Source organism: Cynocephalus volans, chromosome 5 (genome assembly GCF_027409185.1).
Source record: "Cynocephalus volans isolate mCynVol1 chromosome 5, mCynVol1.pri, whole genome shotgun sequence".
In the NCBI taxonomy this organism is placed as follows: Eukaryota; Metazoa; Chordata; class Mammalia; order Dermoptera; family Cynocephalidae; genus Cynocephalus; species Cynocephalus volans.
In genome coordinates this window covers 49,830,733-49,847,614 of record NC_084464.1, presented here as the reverse complement: position 1 = coordinate 49,847,614, position 16,882 = coordinate 49,830,733, and the positions used below count along the sequence as shown (strand labels likewise).

The following is a 16,882-nucleotide window of genomic DNA, read 5'->3' as shown; positions in this document are numbered from 1 at the left end:
CTCATTCTAAATTAAGACTGGGTCTCTCCTTCAGAATATACAGGGTAGAGCTTTCCTGGGAGAGGGAAAGTATGCTGATTTAGTTTAAGAAAACATTTTCTCAGCTTACCACATAAAGTATTTTGCAAAGCTTTATCACAAACGTAATAATGCTAATAAGAATATTACAGTTTGCCAAGATATTGCTTTGGTTTGAATGCCCCCTCCAATGCTCATCTTCACACCTGATCCCCATTGTAACAGTATTAAGAGGGTGGGAAATCTGACTATGGTACTTGCAAGGTGGGGCCTTTGGAAGGTGATTGGATGGTGAGGACTATGCCCTCATGAGTGGATTAGTCCATTTACAGATTAATGGGTTATCATGGGAGCAGACTGGTGGCTTTATAAGGAGAAGAGAGCACATTGGGACACTCAGCCCTCTTGCTATATGATATCCTGTGCCCTCTCAGGACTTGGTAGCGTGTCCCCACAAAGAAGAAGGCCTTTGCCAGATGCACTCCCTGGACTTCGGACTTCCCGGCCTCCAAAACTATTAGAAATAAATTCTGTTTCATATTCATAGTTATCTATGTATTGATATACATAAATATATATGCCTGTAAGATGGAACTTTTCATAAGTGGTTTTAGTCTCAGTGTATAATCTTAATGATGAGAGAATGGTGGCATATCCTCTTCCGGGAAATGGCATGGGTTGGCCCAGAATGTACAGGTTGAGAAGCAGGTGGTCAGGAATGGAGTTTAAATGAGGCCTCTCTAACTAATTCAAAGCTACAACAGTCTCCACGTGACCAGGCCAACCACCTCCTCACCATCCTCCCACCTTATCTCCACTTCTTTTAACCATTACTTAAACTTTGTGTATTCTCACCTGTGCTGGAAAGTGATTGAGGAAAGGTAAGAGTTGAAATCCTGAATCGCTGATTTGATAGAATGCAGATCTAATAATATTATGTAATGATGACATCTGCATTTTTAACAAATCCAGAAGCCAAATTTCTACAGGACCTTTGGCCATAACAGGATTATCCAACTAAAAAATATATTATAAATATATTACAAATTGATAATAATTTTGTATTTTTACAAATGTCATACACTTAATAAATTCTCAATGCAAATCAAATAGTTTCACAACAAATTGCTTAAAACATAAGTAAAATCATCTAATACTGTAGCTGGAAGGAACTATAGAGACCATCTAGTCTAAAACTTTCATTTTACAGACGATAAAATGAGTCTCAGAGAAGTTAAATGATCTATCCAAACTAGTTTGTAACAAAGCCAGGGCTGCAGAACTAGAACCAAAGTCTCCCCACTTTTTTTGCAAAAGAATTGCATTCTCCTCAACCTAAATTATTAAAGAAATTCTAATAACAAAATTTTAACCAAGGTAAATTACAACAATTTTTTCTCCTTCTCTCGATATGACAGCCAGGATACGATCGTACTCTTTTGCATGAAATGTCACCTCATTTATGTTGTCAGATACTGCAGGGAGATGCGGCTGTAAGGAGCACAAGACAAAGCAAAACATCACACATGAGGCCAAACACAAAAGCCGTTGAGATGTTTTTAAAAGCTTTAATATTTTTTATCATTGTAAAAGATTAAGAATTTATTGTCTCAAAAAAAAAAAAATACAGACCCTGCTTTGGCCTTTGACTTGGAGGTGCATTTTTTTAAACTCCAACCCTGCAGCATGTTTTCTCCAAGCCCTGTAAACGCCCCTCTTATACCACAGAGATTGAGCTGGTGACCGTCACCTTCCTCCAGACGGAGAATGCACCACACTGCCCAGCTGTCTTCCTTCCCAGACACAGCTCAGTCCTGCCCTTTCTCTCATCTCTATCTCTGCCTTCCATTGTGCCTTTCCTTCCTCTCTTTTCTCATTCTCACAACTCCCTGGGAACCAACAAGGATGATAATATCAGCCATTTCCCAGATCCCCATATCAGAAATGGCCCTAGTGTGGGTGTTTCAGTGCCTCCCATGCTCAGATCTCTATAGTTTGTCTCTTCCTCCAGGAAGTTTTCCTCTTGGAAATGGCTAAAAGAATTTAAGAAGCATTCTGGGAGGAAAAAATAAAAAATCCAAACCACAACCCCTAACTGGTCTAAGAGTATTTAGAGCAAAATATTAACAATGATGAATTACATTTAGTGAGCACATACTGTGTGCCAGACTTTGCTATGCATTATCTCCTATAATCCTCACAACAATCCTAAGAGGTGAGAACCATTAACATCTTGATTTTACAGATGAGGCAACTGAGGCACAGGAAAATTAAGGAGCTTGCCAACATCGCACAGCTAGTGAATGGCACAATCAGTGACTCCTGCTCACCAACACCACTGGATTACATCAAGTTAATAGGCTTTGGATACACAGAAAGTAGAATATTTGATAATCAACATAATTTTTAATACTCTTCTTTTCTGCTTGCACTTTTAAGATGTTAACTTCATTTTTACTCTTGATTACATATGCTATGGTAAAAGCAATTTAGGCCACAGATACTTATATCATACCTGTATGGTATGGGAATCACTAGCTTGTCCAAGAATTTCCAGGAGAACTGGATCAGATACAAAAAAGAATCGTGGAAATAGTAATCGCTTCTTCTCCAAATACCTTCAAAGAAAGTGAACAGCACATTAACAAGTGATTTTTTTCTAAATTATTAATTTTTGTAGCCAAGACATAATCACCAACATCTTCAATAAGATAATAGCAAACACCTACAGTCATTTCTCTTTTCCTTTTGGAATGTTTGGTGAGAACTAAAGTCCATTCTCCACCACAGATGGCACTTGGGAAAACAAGAAAGTGATTCAGAGCAAGTCCGCCCCATCATCTGCTGTCTTCTCCTCTCTCATCAGCAGCCCTCCTGTGACCTTTCTAAGAGCATTGGCATCTTTGTGGCTTAAACCCAGGGTGAACACATAACTTGTCTCCAAACCAGGACATTTTGAGAGTGAAAAGGGTGGACAACTAACCAATAAGCCAGGATAGAGGCATAAACTTGGACAAACCAGGACATATCACCACACTATTTTAAGCAGAAATTGAGAATGAACTGCCTTTTAAGAAAATTATCTGTGAATTTGTCTGGTTAATCATTCTCTTAGTGCACATTTCCACCCAGTGGATTGAATGGCAAGCCCCAAAAAGATTTGTCCATATCCTATTCCCTGGAATCTGTGAATGTGACCTAACTCGGAAAAAGAATCTTTGCAGACGTAATGAAGTTGACGATCCTGAGAAGAGATCGTCCTTGATTATCCGGATCAGCCCTAAATCCAATGACAAATGTCCTCATAAGAGACACACATGGAAAAGCCAGGTGAAGACAGAGACACAGATTGGAGTTATGTAGCTGCAAGCCAAGGAACTCCTAGAACCACCAACAACTGGAAGAGGCAAGGACGGATTCTTCATTAGAGACTTCAGAGGGAGCTGACACCATGATTTCAGACTCTTTGCCTCCAGAACTGTGAAAGAATAAAATTCTGCTGCTTTAAGCTACCCAATTTGTGGTAATTTGTTATAGCGCCCCTAGAACACTAATACAATGTCTTAACTCCCCACTCCCAAATCTCAAAGGTATCTCTCTTACAGAAAAATAAAATTAATGTGAAATTCCTATTTCCACTTCAACCATCACTATCAAACCAAAATGCATCCAATACTAGTAACTTGTGTGGGACAAAACATGATCACATATAAAATGACAGGTAATTTAAAAATTAAACTCTTACCCTGTAAGTGACTTCTGACATACTTCCAACTGTTCATGTAAATGAGGTAAAAGTTGCCCCATGGTTTCATCACCAACACAGCAATTAATCACATTGGGATTCTCATGAGCTCGCTGCATTATTTTTATCCATGACTTGTCAATATTCTGAAAACGTTTTGCTTCCTAAAAACAAATTGATAGTCAGTAAAGATCAGCATTTGCATAATTGAAAAAAGCAAAGTCTTCACTCTGGAATTTCCTATAGTTCTTCAAACCAGCCTCTATTAGACTCAGGCTACATAATTTAAACAGACAATTTTTTTTCCATCTGAATTAATTCTGAACAACAAAAACCCAAAGTTATAAAACTGCTTATTAAAATACCACTTTATCACAATGGGGTTTATTGCTTATTTGTTTCCTTGCATTTAATGTTTTTCAAAGTGCCACATTATTAATGTGCAGAGCTATCAACTTAAACTTCAAATCTAGTCTTTCAGTTCCCCAGGTGTTTTGGTTTGATGAGCAAACTGAAGAAGCATGAAAATAATTTGATCTAAGGATCAGTGGAATAATTACAGCTCAATAGTACCCCAGGAAAAAAGAAACAGAAAATATGGTAAAAACACAAAACAAAGCTTCATTTAAATTTCTGCAAGTGAAAATTTTCTGCTTACTATGGATGATATTAAACTTTGCATTCAATTGCATAAATGCCTCTAGAAATTGGCATAATCTTGCCTTTTTTAAAAATGTAACTGATTAAAAAAACAAAAGCAATTTTTTTTTTTATGATTTAAAAATGTGTTACAAGGAGAAATTAGCCATTTTCAAAACGCTTCATCCCTGATTTTTTTATCTTTATAGATATAGAAATTTAGGAAAAGCAGACAATTTTATAAGAGGAAAGTTATCTTCATTGGCTAAAATTATCAGTTATTGGCATTTATTTGAAAGGCCCCAATTCAGCTGTTTTAAAGGTTCTGTCATAGGCTTCAAGAGGCTAAGTTTCTTTGCCCTATCATATGTTTCTAATTTGCGAGTACAATAGTAGACTTAATAATAGTTAATTTGTGCTTATAGAATACAGATTAATTTTAATACTACTTCTAATATTAATATTATAATTTAATATATTATTAAGTTTATAATATTATTATATAACTATATATTAATTATATATAATACAATATAAAGTTATTATTAATGTTATAAGTTCATAGTACTGTACTTGAATGTACCTTACATCCTCAATCTTGAGATTATTCACTGTTTGAAACTATGTGAGTTTCTTCTTTCTGCTAATGTAAATCAGAGATCAGCACTTATTTTTTTTTTTTTTAACTTTTTCTGCTAAGGACCAGATAGTATGTATTTTAGACTTTGTGAGCCATGTGGTCTCCGTTACAACTACTACTCAGCTCTGCCATTGTAATGCTAAAGTGGCCATCCACAATACATAAATGAACGGATGTGGCTGTGTTCCAGTGAAACTTTATTTACAAAAACGGGTGAGTGGACCATAGTTTACTAACTCTGGGGGTAGTCAAGACTTGACCATATGTCTTTGTGAAGACTTTTACAAACACATATAGACAATACACACCAAATTATTTTATCAGTAATTACAAAAGCCATATTTACCTGAGGCAGTTGTTTGGCAATATCTCCACCTACAAAGACAGCTTCAAGATAAACCCAAAGGTTCTGTACTATTAGCCACTCTTCGATTATATCTGAGGAAGTGGACAATTTATACACCCAATTTTGGATATTTTTTTTAAATGGAGCATTATATCTAAAAAGTAAGAATACGTTAGGTTTCAAAAAAGGTTCAGAAAATAGTATGGCCTAACAAAGCAAATCACAGGAGAAACATACCTTTGAGAATGAACATTTTGTCTAAAAGGGCAGTCCCTAGTAAATGTCATACAGCTAATGAAAGTTTTGCTTCTATGAATAAAACGCTTATAGTGAGTTTTACGAATATAAACTCATACAGTGATTTTATTTATTGTTCCCATGTGTCAGTCATAGAATAGGAAAACGCAGCAAGCTCTATGCACAGAGCTCCAGGAAAGGAATTGTGCTGGTTGCTTCTGGGACTAAAGAGAAAATAAGAAATAATATGGTTTTCTAAGACTTCTGTGAACTAGATCCAAGTGGGGACTGCCTGTGAAACTGTTGAATCTAGGAGAAAAGACCATTTTCCAGAGATTTTCCATTTATGAATAGTCCTGAAGGCTTCATCCAATGAGAGGTAGACCATCTCTAAACTGACAGGACAAATCAAAACACTAAAGACCAGGAGAAAGTTAGGAATCACCAGATTCACCTGGAGAAAGATTACCACAAAGCCAGAGACAAGCCTGAAGTCTGATGTCTGCTTACAGGTGTGCTCTTCCCACCCACTGACTGCGAATTTCACCAGGCACAGCAACTAGATTCTGCAGTGCTAGAGATCTGGGATAGCTACCCTCAAATAGCATGGCTCCTGTTTTCAGATAATCAAGGCTGGCTGAAGTGTTTATGAAAATACATGGTGTCCAGAAAGCTGAGCGCAACAAAGAAAGACAAAAATAGAGCTGATGCCATAGAAGAAGTGATGAGGAGCTACTTGGTAAAGACCCCAATTACCTACAGTTACAGCAAGAAGCTGACTTCAGTTTGTGGCAATGGCAAGTAGTTTCAATGTGGTGTACTGGCATTTCCTGGTGAGTGTCATTTGTTGACTAGGTTCTTAAAGGTTTTCTTGATCCAGGACAGAGTAACTTGAATGGGGTTTTTCTAGGTACAGTCTGATGCCTGAGTGCAACCCATAACTTCTCTGGAAGGAAGCTTATGTTACACATGGAATTATAAAGAGAGTTACGTAAAAATTGTTCCAAGGAGGTAGGTAATCTAGTTGTTCGACAGTGAGAGACATTTTTACCAACACCCACTTTATGCTGTTCCTCTGGCCATTGGTCTAGAGCTGAAAGGCAGTCAATATGCCAAAAACCTCTTCAAAATCAAGACATGTAAACTAAGATGGCATAGGCAGGTATCAGGGAGATAAATCACCTAGATATTTAGGACCAAAAATCGTCCTGCACAAAGAATAAACAACCATTTTTGATGGTATGTAACTTCCCAACATGAAAAAGGGAGATCTAAAATAAAATCTAGCATAACTAGTTTCTATCCTTTGGCCAGGTATCTGCATTATAGAACTTTGTGTGGTAGAACCCACCATGACTGATAGGAAGGCCCATAAAGTCTCATGAAATCAGGGATCCACCAGGGAAGTGTCACAATCCAGGAAATATCTACAGTCAAGTCTCACCCACAAAGACATACAGGTTCCTTCTGAAGTCACATCAAGGTAATCCTAGAGATCTACCAGGCACTGCCTGCTACGAGGTCAGTCTGTGATTAGTTCTGGAATAGGCTCTCAGAGCCACTTGGTGCTACAAAGTTCTCTAGGAGAAGAATCTCCCAGAATGTGATGACTTCTTAAGTATCCTCATGTGCTTTCTAGCAGGGCCTCAATATTGAGTTTACTAGTACCATAAATAGGTATTATACTAATCAGGTAATGTCGTGAGTATGAAATTTAAAAAGCCTTCAAATCCTTAATTCTTGGCTGCAGCCACTACTCAGGTGAATCTACAGCCCTTCTTCAAGAAGAGTCAGTAAGGCAAAATTTGCAACGAACCATGGGGAAGCAGTAGCCCATGAAGTCTAGGAATCACTGAATATGCTATGGTCACCTTCACCAAGACTATTCAGATTCCCTGAAAGAAGGAATCACCTTAGAATCTTGACCACAGTAAATTCAACCCAGAACTCCCCAGACGAGAAGCTTTGTAGATTAGCACATTATCCAAATGCAAGACTGCTCCCGGGGCTAGAAGTCCTGAAGGATACCACTCATGAACCAGTGATCCCAACCTGAGGAAGGGATATTAGAATCCCCATACTCTCTGGACACTGACCTCTGTTAATGATGGGGTTGTGACATATTTCTTAGGTGTGTTAGGTTGAAGAACAGCTGAGAACAACTACACAGTTAGCTAGGGGAATAGAGGAATGCCCAGACCAAAGACCTAACAGACTACTTCTGACTGAGTCCCACTAGAATTTCTTAAAGCTGCACTTGAGATCACAGGCACCTCTGACCTTATCCAGGAATTCAATGATGAACAGGTTGCCTCATTCAAGCCATAGTGGTCTCAGCACAGATTTAGCCACTTTTCACCATAAAAAATGCAAGTCTCTAAGTGCCAAGCCCCTTACAGTATGTTGCTTTCACGTGCAGCCAGCATGCTTTCCCTGGGCCATTGGATGAATGCTTCAACAGGATTAGCCAAAGGGAACAATGATGACAAATCAGAGGAACAAAAGAGAAGATAAAATGAAGAGGTCATCCCAGTGGGGAGCCAAGATGCTCAGAATATAAGCTGCCAATTGTAGGCGGAATGATCATGATGGACCCCCCAGGAAAAATAAGGAAGGCGATATAAATACCATTAAAGAAGAGATGGAGGCCATGATTATTAGAGGAAATAGTTCATATAGGAACAGACAACAGCTAACAGTTTAGGGCACGATCTTATGTGATGTCACAGCTGCAAAACTGAGATTTTAGTTGGTATTTTATAACCCTAAATACCAAATTAAGAATTCTCCACAAAGTTGTAAAATTACCTGTTGCTTAGTAAGGAACCTAAGACCATTAAACTATCTTCCATCAAAGTGATGATTTCTCCCGATTCAGTTCCTTTAAGCAGGAGCTCTCCCTTTCCCTTAAATGCTGAAAAACTCAGGTTTTGGTTGGTCCAGTTCTCAATCACCTGAGTCAGCTTAGCTTCAATATCCTTCTCCTTAATGGCAGATATGCAAATATCCTTCGGTGGAAAACAAAAAATATGTCATGACATTTTCAACTACAAACTAAGTGCATCATAAAATCATAGAATTTTTTAGCTTGGAAGAGACCTAGAAATCATCTAGTTTATTTAGTCATATGACAGCCAAGAAAACCAAGTCACAAGATCATTGTGTTGCAGGACCACACTAGAATCTTATGACTCTCTGACTACTAATTATTTTTCTGTACCACATACATGAGATAATAGAACTCAAATCCTCATTTCCCTTGGAGTTTTTGGCTAAAATGGAGATAGTCACAGCTTCCCTGTCTTTCCCAGAGGCTAGCTATGAGAATCCAATGAGAGTGGATGTGAGAGTCTTTTGAACCCTTTCAAGTAATAGATAAATATTACTATATTCCTGCCTGTTCTGGCCCTAATATTATATGACTATCTCATTTGCTTAAAAGTCGATTCTATTTTTTCCTTATGGATTTTCCTATTTTTCTGGGAATTCTTGATATGAAAGTATCACAAGGAAAATTAAAAGTAACGTATTTTCTCCACCATGCCGCAACTTACTTTCATACTTAGATTCACCGAATCACAGAGATGAAAAGGAATTTAAAGGTGCAAGTTATTTCCACAAATAATTATAACACAAATTAGTGTGTAATGAATGTCATGAGAGTGATGTGACGTGTTGTGAATTCTGAGGGAGAAATGACTTGTGACTGCGCGGAAGAGGAAAGGCTTCATTGAGGAGTGAGTGGGATTCCAACAGAGCGTTGCTGGGGACAGAGAGGACACTCCACATGAAGGGAAAAGGCTTCCTCGTGAAGCAGTGAGTCCAGCGACAGTAGGAATCCAGTTTGGCTAGTGGCGGGGCATGTGTGGCTGAGCAACAGGATGTGCCTGGGGTAGACAGTACTGAGAATCTGTCTTGGCTACCAAGAGTTAACTGAATCTTATGATTACTTGGAATTGTAAATGAAAATTTCAAAGCACAGTCTATGAACGGCTATATTCTTAAGTATAAAAATCTACTTAAGGACAAGGATGGAGCAAGATGGCCAACTAGACTTGTCTAGTGCTCATCTCCCCCACAGAAAGAGACCAAAAACAACAAATAAACATATATTTTGACCAGAATGACTCAAGAAATATGGAGAGCACAGGGGAGTGACAAAATCGTAATGGAGCATGGAGGATGGGGAAAGCATTATAGAAAGCACAGCAGGGTATACTGCCTCTCCCTTGCTGTCTCCACACAGGGACTGGCTTGGAGTCAGGCAGATAGAAGATAAGCTGGAAAAACCCCAGCTGTTTCCACTGCCACCACAAACACCAGCAATCCCTGCCACAAGACAGTCCCCCAGTCCTCACAGATCCCAAACCCAGTTTGGAGAGTAGCCAGAAGTTTGTGCAGCTGCACCACCTCATAGTAGAGCCCAGGTAGAGCAACTCCCACACTCCCAACCTAAGTGGCTACAGCACAGCACCATCTTGAAACTGCTAAAGTGCATCCTACCCTGGGGGCTGGTAGAAACTGACTCCCTCCATCCTGAGGCCCTACCTTCATTCAACCACATTCACATGGGTACCTGTAGGACCAAGACTGTGGATGCCTGGAGCCTAGGGCAGACAGAAAGACAGATACCCCAGCATCTGAACTCATGCAGCACCCCCTCCCCAAGGGAACAGGCAGACCTCTCAGCAGGGAAGCCTCTAATAGCAGTCAGTCCACCACATTCATGAGCACCTACTCTGTTTAAATTGCTGGCCTGCTGAGCCCATAGGTGCCCAGGCCAGCCCAACAATGAGTCCAGCAGCAACTCCATCTTCCCCCAACAGCCCTCCATAGAGCTGCCAGGCCCTGCTACACTAGTGTACAAATGCTCCCTGACCAACAGCAATTGGGCAGCAGCTTTGCCTTCCCACAGCAGGCCTCTACAGAGCTGCTGGGACTGGCCACACCTTGCAGGCTTGCTCCAGGCTCAAAAGCTGATCTGGTGGCCCTCCACAGGGCTGCCAGACCCTTCTACACTAGTGCGCACCTGCTTCCTCAGGCAGTGGCTCTGCCTTCCCTTGTCAGGCCTCTTCAGAGCTGCTGGGCCATGCTGCAGTAGTGCACACCTACCCCTTGCCTGACAGAAAATTGGGCAGGAGCTTTGCCTCCACCCATCAGGCCTCTACAAAGTTGCCAGGCCCTGCCACAACCTTGCAGGCCTGTTTCAGGCTAGCCAGCTGATCTGGTGGCCCTCCACAGAGCTTCCAGGCCCTGATGCACTGGTGCAGGTCGGCTCCCTGCTAGCCAGCAGATCAGGTGGTGGCTTTGCCTCCTCCGGTAAGCCTCCATACAGCCACCTGGCCCTGCTTCATGGCTCCTGGCCAAGCAGTGGCATCCATTCCTCTGACAGGCCTCCACAGATCAGTTTAGTGCCCAACAATTTGCACCCAGGCTCACTTGTTTCCAACCCAAAAGCTAGTCAGGCAGCACATCACCATCTGGGAGAGACAAACTCAGAGCTGCATGTATATGCCTGGCCTGATAGCCAGTCAGGCAGTTGCTCTGTGCCTCAGAGAGACCACCAAACAGTCAGTTGGCCCTCTGCACTCACACACTCCTGGCTCAACAACCAGCCCAGAGTCTCTGACCCAGCAAAACAGAGCCAATGTTGGCACAAACTCACACAGTCTAGACAACTGAGGCATTTTGAGACATCACTGAAGAGGATTACAGCCACAGAAACTACACAGAGACTACATTACTGAATCCATCCAAAACCAAAGCCTACACAACATATCCAACAGTCACACTAGGGCCCACATACAGGAAAAAGTCATTTTTATGTAATGTGCTTCATAAAATTGCAAAAAGCAACTACTCCATTAGATGTGCAGATGTCAATGTGGGGACATGAGAAATATGAAAAAGCAAGGAAGTATGATGCCCCAAAGGAACAAAATAAGTCTGCAGATGCCAAAGAAACAGACAGTTATGAAATGCCTGTAAAGAAATTTCAAATAATAATCTTACAGAAACTCAATTAGATATAGGAAAACACAGACAAACAATTCAATGAAATCAGGCAAACAATTCATAATCTGAACTGAGAAGTTTAACAGAGAGGTAGATATAAAAAAGAACCAGTCAGAAATCTTGGAGCTGAGGAATTCAATGAATGAAATGAAAGATACAACTGAGAGATTCAACAGCAGACTACATCAAGCAGAAGAGAGAGTTTCTGAACTTAAAGACAGAACTTTTGAAATGGCCCAATCAGAAGGAAAAAAAGAAATAAGAATGAAAAAGAGTGAGGAAAGCCTATGAGACCTATGATACACCATTAAGCAAACAAACATTCTAATAGTAGGTGTTCCAAAAGGAGAAGAAATGAAGAAAGGCACGAAACCCTATTTAATAAAACAATAGGTGAAAACTTCCCAAGTATTGGGACAGATATGGACATTCAGATTCAGGAAGCTTGAAGGTCCCTAATTAGACTAAACCCAAAAAGATCCTCTCTGAGACACATCATAATCAAACTGTTAAAAGTCAAAGACAAAGAGAGAATTCCAAAAGCTGCAAGAGAAAAAAGCATCAAGTCACACATAAGGGAATCCTAACTAGACTATCAGCAGATTTCTCAACAGACACCTTGCAGAACAGGAGAAAATGGGATGATATATAAAGTACTGTAAGAAAGAAACTGTCAGCCAAGAATGCTTTATCCACCAAAGCTACCCTTCAGAAATGAGGGAGAAATAAGGACTTTCCCAAACAAGCAAAAGTTGAGGGAATTCATTATTACTACACCAGCCTTACAAGAAATGCTTCAGGGAGTGCTATGACTGGAAATGAAAAGACAATAATTACTATCATGAAATAGTACACAATTCATTTGCTGAAGTAAATTCATAATTCAAACACAGAATACCACAGCAAGGTAATGACGCAATGCAAATTCTCCAATCCTCTAGTATGAAGGTTTAAAGTCAAAATAATCAATGAACAACATCTACAATTAGTGGCCAAGGAACATACAATAGATATAAAAGTAAATTAAAAAAACAAAAATATAAATTGGGGGCAGGGGGAGTCTAGAGTATTTTCATGCAAGCAAAGTTAAGTTGTTATCAGCTTAAAATAATTTATTAAAACTACAAGACTGTTTATGTTAGCCCCAAAGTAACCACATACACAAAAAAATTATGGCAGACACACTAATGAGAAAGAAAACAAAGCTTAGCAGCACAGAAAACCACCAATCCACAAAGGCAAATAACAAGAGAAAAAGAAAGTAATTAAGGATCTACAAAATAACCAGAAAAAAATTAACAAAATGGCAGGAATAAGTTTTCACGTATCAGTTAATAACTGATAGAATTTAAATCAAAAACTGTAAAAAGAGACAAAGAAGGTCATTACATAATTATAAAGGAACCAAATCAACAAGAGGACATAATAAATGTTAATATACATGCACCACCACTAGAGTACCCAGATATATAAAGCAAACATTATTAGACCTAGAGAGAGAGACAGATTGCAATACAATAGCAGTAGGGGACTTTAACACCCCACTTTCAACAATGGACTGATCATCTAGGCAGAAAATAAACAAAGAAACATCTGATTTAAACTGCACCATAGACCAAATGGACCTTACAGACATTTACAGAACATTCTTCCCAACTACACATGGAACGTTCCACAGAATAGATCATATGATAGGCCAGAAAATAAGTCTACACAATTTTTAAAAGATAGAGATCATAGCAAGTGTCTTTTCTGACCACAATGGTATAAAACTAGAAATCAGCCAGAAAAACTTCAGAAGCTTTAAAAATACATAGAAATTAAACAACATGCTCCTAAACAACCAATGGATTAATGATGAAATTAAAAGGGAAATTTAAAAATTCCTTGAGACAAATGAGAATGGAAGCACATCATACCAAAATCTATGGAATACACCAAATGCAGTTCTAAGAGGAAAGTTTACAGCAATAAATGCCTATATCAAAAAAGAAGAAAGCTTTCTAATAAACAACCTAATGACACACCTAAAGGAACTAGAAAAACAACAAACTAAACCCCAAATTGGCAGAATTAAAGAAATAATAAAGCTCAGAGTAGAAATAAGTGAAATAGAAATTAATAAAACAATTGAAAAGAGTGGCAAAGCAAAGAGTCAGTTCTTTGAAAAGATAAGTAAAATGACAAACCTTTAACTAGATGAAGGAAAAAAAGGTAATACTCAAATAAATAAAATCAGAAATGAAAAAAGAGATATTACACCAGATATCACAGAAATACAAAGATTATAAGAGACTATTATGAACAACTACATGCCAAAAAACTTTGCTAATATAAAAGAAATGGATAAATTCCTGAACAAATACAGTCTACCAAAATTAAATTATGAAGAAATAGAAAATCTGAACAGACCAATAAATGAGAAAATTGAATCAGCAATACAAAGTTTTCCACTGAAGAAAAGCCCAGGACTTGATGGTTTCATCGCTGAATTCCACCAAACATTTAAAGAAGAATTCATGCCAATTCTCTGCAGATTATTTCAAAAAATTTAGGAGGAGAGAATATTTCCCAATTCATTTTATGAGGACAGTATTACTCTGATTCCAAACCAGTCAAGGACACAACAGACAAAGGAAATTATAGGCCAATATCCCTGATGAATATAGATACAAAAATTCTCAACAAGATGTTAGAAAACCAAATTCAACAGCACATTAAGAAGATTATTCACTATGATCAAGTGGGATTTATTCCAGGGATGCAAGATGGTTTAACATATGCAAATCAATAAATGTGATATACCACATTAACAGAAAGAAAGACAAAAACCATATTATCATTTCAATTGATGCAGAAAAAGAATTTAACAAAATGCAACATCCCTTCATGATAAAAACCCTAACAAACTGGGTATAGAGGGTATGTACCTCAGTACAATACAGGCCATATATGACAAACCCACAGCCGACATCATACTGAATGAGGAAAAGCTGAAGCTTCTTCTCTTAGATCAGGAACAAGACAAGGATACTCACTTTCACCACTACTTTTCATCATATATAGTAATGGAAGTCCTAACCACAGCAATAACACAAGAGAAAGAAATAAAAGGAATCCAAATTGGAAAGTAGTAAGTCAAATTGTCCCTATCTGCATATGACATGATCTTATATGTAGAAAACTCTAAAGACTCCACTAAAAAACTGTTAGAACTAATAAACAAATTCAGTAAAGCTGCAGGATGCAAAATCAACATACAAGTCAGTAGCATTTCTATATACTAAAAAGAACTATCAAAAAAAAAGTTTTTAATTCCTTTTACAATAATTACAAAAGAAATAAGATACCTAGGATTAAACTTAACCAAGGAGGTGAAAGAACTCTACAGTGAAAACTATAAAACTTTGAAGAAGAAAATTGAAGAGAACATAAATAAATCATGGGATAGATATCCCATGTTCATGGACTGGAAGAATTAGTCTTGTTAAAATAGATAGTCTACCCAAAGTGATCTACATATTTAACACAATCTCTATCAAAATACCAATGACATTCTTCACTGAAATATAAAAAACAATCCTAAAATTCATAAAGAACCAAAAAAGACCCTGACTAACCAAAACAATCCTGAAAAATTCAACAAAGCTGGAGGCACAACATTCCCTGACTTCAAATTATGCTACAAAGTTATAGTAACCAAAACAGTATGGTACTGGCATAAAAATAGACACTAATGAAACATAATAGAGAGCTCAGAAATAAATTCATGCACCTTCAGCCAAATTATCTTTGACAAAGGTGCAAAGAATGTTTGCACCTTTATTGGGGAAAAGATACTGTCTTCAAGTAAATGGTGCTGGGAAAACTGGATATCCACATGCCGAAGAATGAGACTAGACTCCCTGCTTTTCACTATATAGAAAAATCAACTCTAAACAGATTGAGGTTTAAATGTAAAACCCAAAACTATGAAACTACTAGAAGAAAACATAGGGGAAATGATTCACAACATGGGGCTGGGCAAGGATTTTTTAAATAAGACCTCAAAAGCACAAGCAATAAAAGCAAAAACAGACAAATGGGATTACATCAAACTAAAAAGGTTTTGCACATCAAAGGAAACTGTTAACAGAATGAAGAGACAACCTACAGAATGGGAGAAAATATCTGCAAACTATACATCTGACAAGGGGTTAATACCAAGAATATATAAGGAAATTAACTCACAGCAAAAAAACAAAAAGCAAAACAGAACAAAAAAACCCACAAATAACCTGATTGAGAAATGGGCAAAGGATCTTCACAGGCATTTTCCAAAAGACAACATACAAACGGCCAATAGCATATGGAAAAAAAGCTCAACATTACTAATCATCAGGGAAATGCAAACAAAAACAACAATGCAATACCACCTCACTCCAGTTAGAATGGCCATTACCAAAAAGACAAAAGAAAACAAGTGTTGGTGAGGATGTGGAGAAAAGTGAACATTTGCACACTGTTGTTGGGAGTATAAACTAGTACATAATAGCTAGATGAGAAGCTTTTGAGTGCTTTCAATGTTTTCTACTCAAAGAAATGATAAATATGTAAGGTGATGAATACATTAACTATGCTAACCAAATCATAATTTTTTTTATAAAACCTACTTAGAAGAATAAGATGGTCACTAAAGTTTTCTAACTCTTTCTTTCAATAATAGCTTAGTGACATTTACAAATAGGACAAATGCGCTTTGAAAGAAACACTTTTGGTGTCCATATATTAAAAAGAAGCAGCAGGAGGCAGGAAATCCAAAACCCATACACATGGGAGATTTCTGGTCACATGGTGGATTTTCTCATCTTTAGAAACATAGAATAGTGGATAAAATACAAAAAAATAAAGTAAAAAACAAGCATTGCCAGGCTTAAAAATAAGATAAATGTCTCCAGAACCACATGGAGAAAAGATATGCAAACCAGTGGGTGGAACTGAAGCACTGGCCTGAGAGCCCTGGTCAGTGGGGGCCAGGCCTTGGTTCCTGTGGGATAAAGGAGGCTAAAAGTAGTGAGAAGGAGCGCCAAAGTTGGACTCTAGAGCCCACCATTTGTGGAAGGAAGCTGAAAACAGTGCCTCTAGCTGCTATCTGGGCCTCTAGATTAAATAGAGCTGTGGACCTGGAGGAAGGGGTGACACAAACCCATCCCTACAACCAGGACGTGAAACAGTCAGCTCATGCCATGAGCCCTCATACCAC

At 38.3% G+C, this 16,882-nt stretch overlaps 1 protein-coding gene across 2 annotated transcripts in view; it reads right to left on the bottom strand.

Moving 5' to 3' along the window:
- Nucleotides 1-16,882, bottom strand: part of DNAH8 (dynein axonemal heavy chain 8) — a 272,139-nt gene that overhangs the window by 151,743 nt on the left and 103,514 nt on the right. For both annotated transcript variants that reach the window (XM_063096081.1, XM_063096082.1), the window contains exons 32-37: nucleotides 8,434-8,633; nucleotides 5,389-5,542; nucleotides 3,764-3,927; nucleotides 2,534-2,636; nucleotides 1,405-1,509; nucleotides 874-1,035 (exon numbers count right to left, since the gene is read on the bottom strand). In XM_063096081.1, the coding sequence (XP_062952151.1) occupies nucleotides 874-1,035; nucleotides 1,405-1,509; nucleotides 2,534-2,636; nucleotides 3,764-3,927; nucleotides 5,389-5,542; nucleotides 8,434-8,633 (888 nt within the window). The remainder of the gene's footprint in view (nucleotides 1-873; nucleotides 1,036-1,404; nucleotides 1,510-2,533; nucleotides 2,637-3,763; nucleotides 3,928-5,388; nucleotides 5,543-8,433; nucleotides 8,634-16,882) is intronic.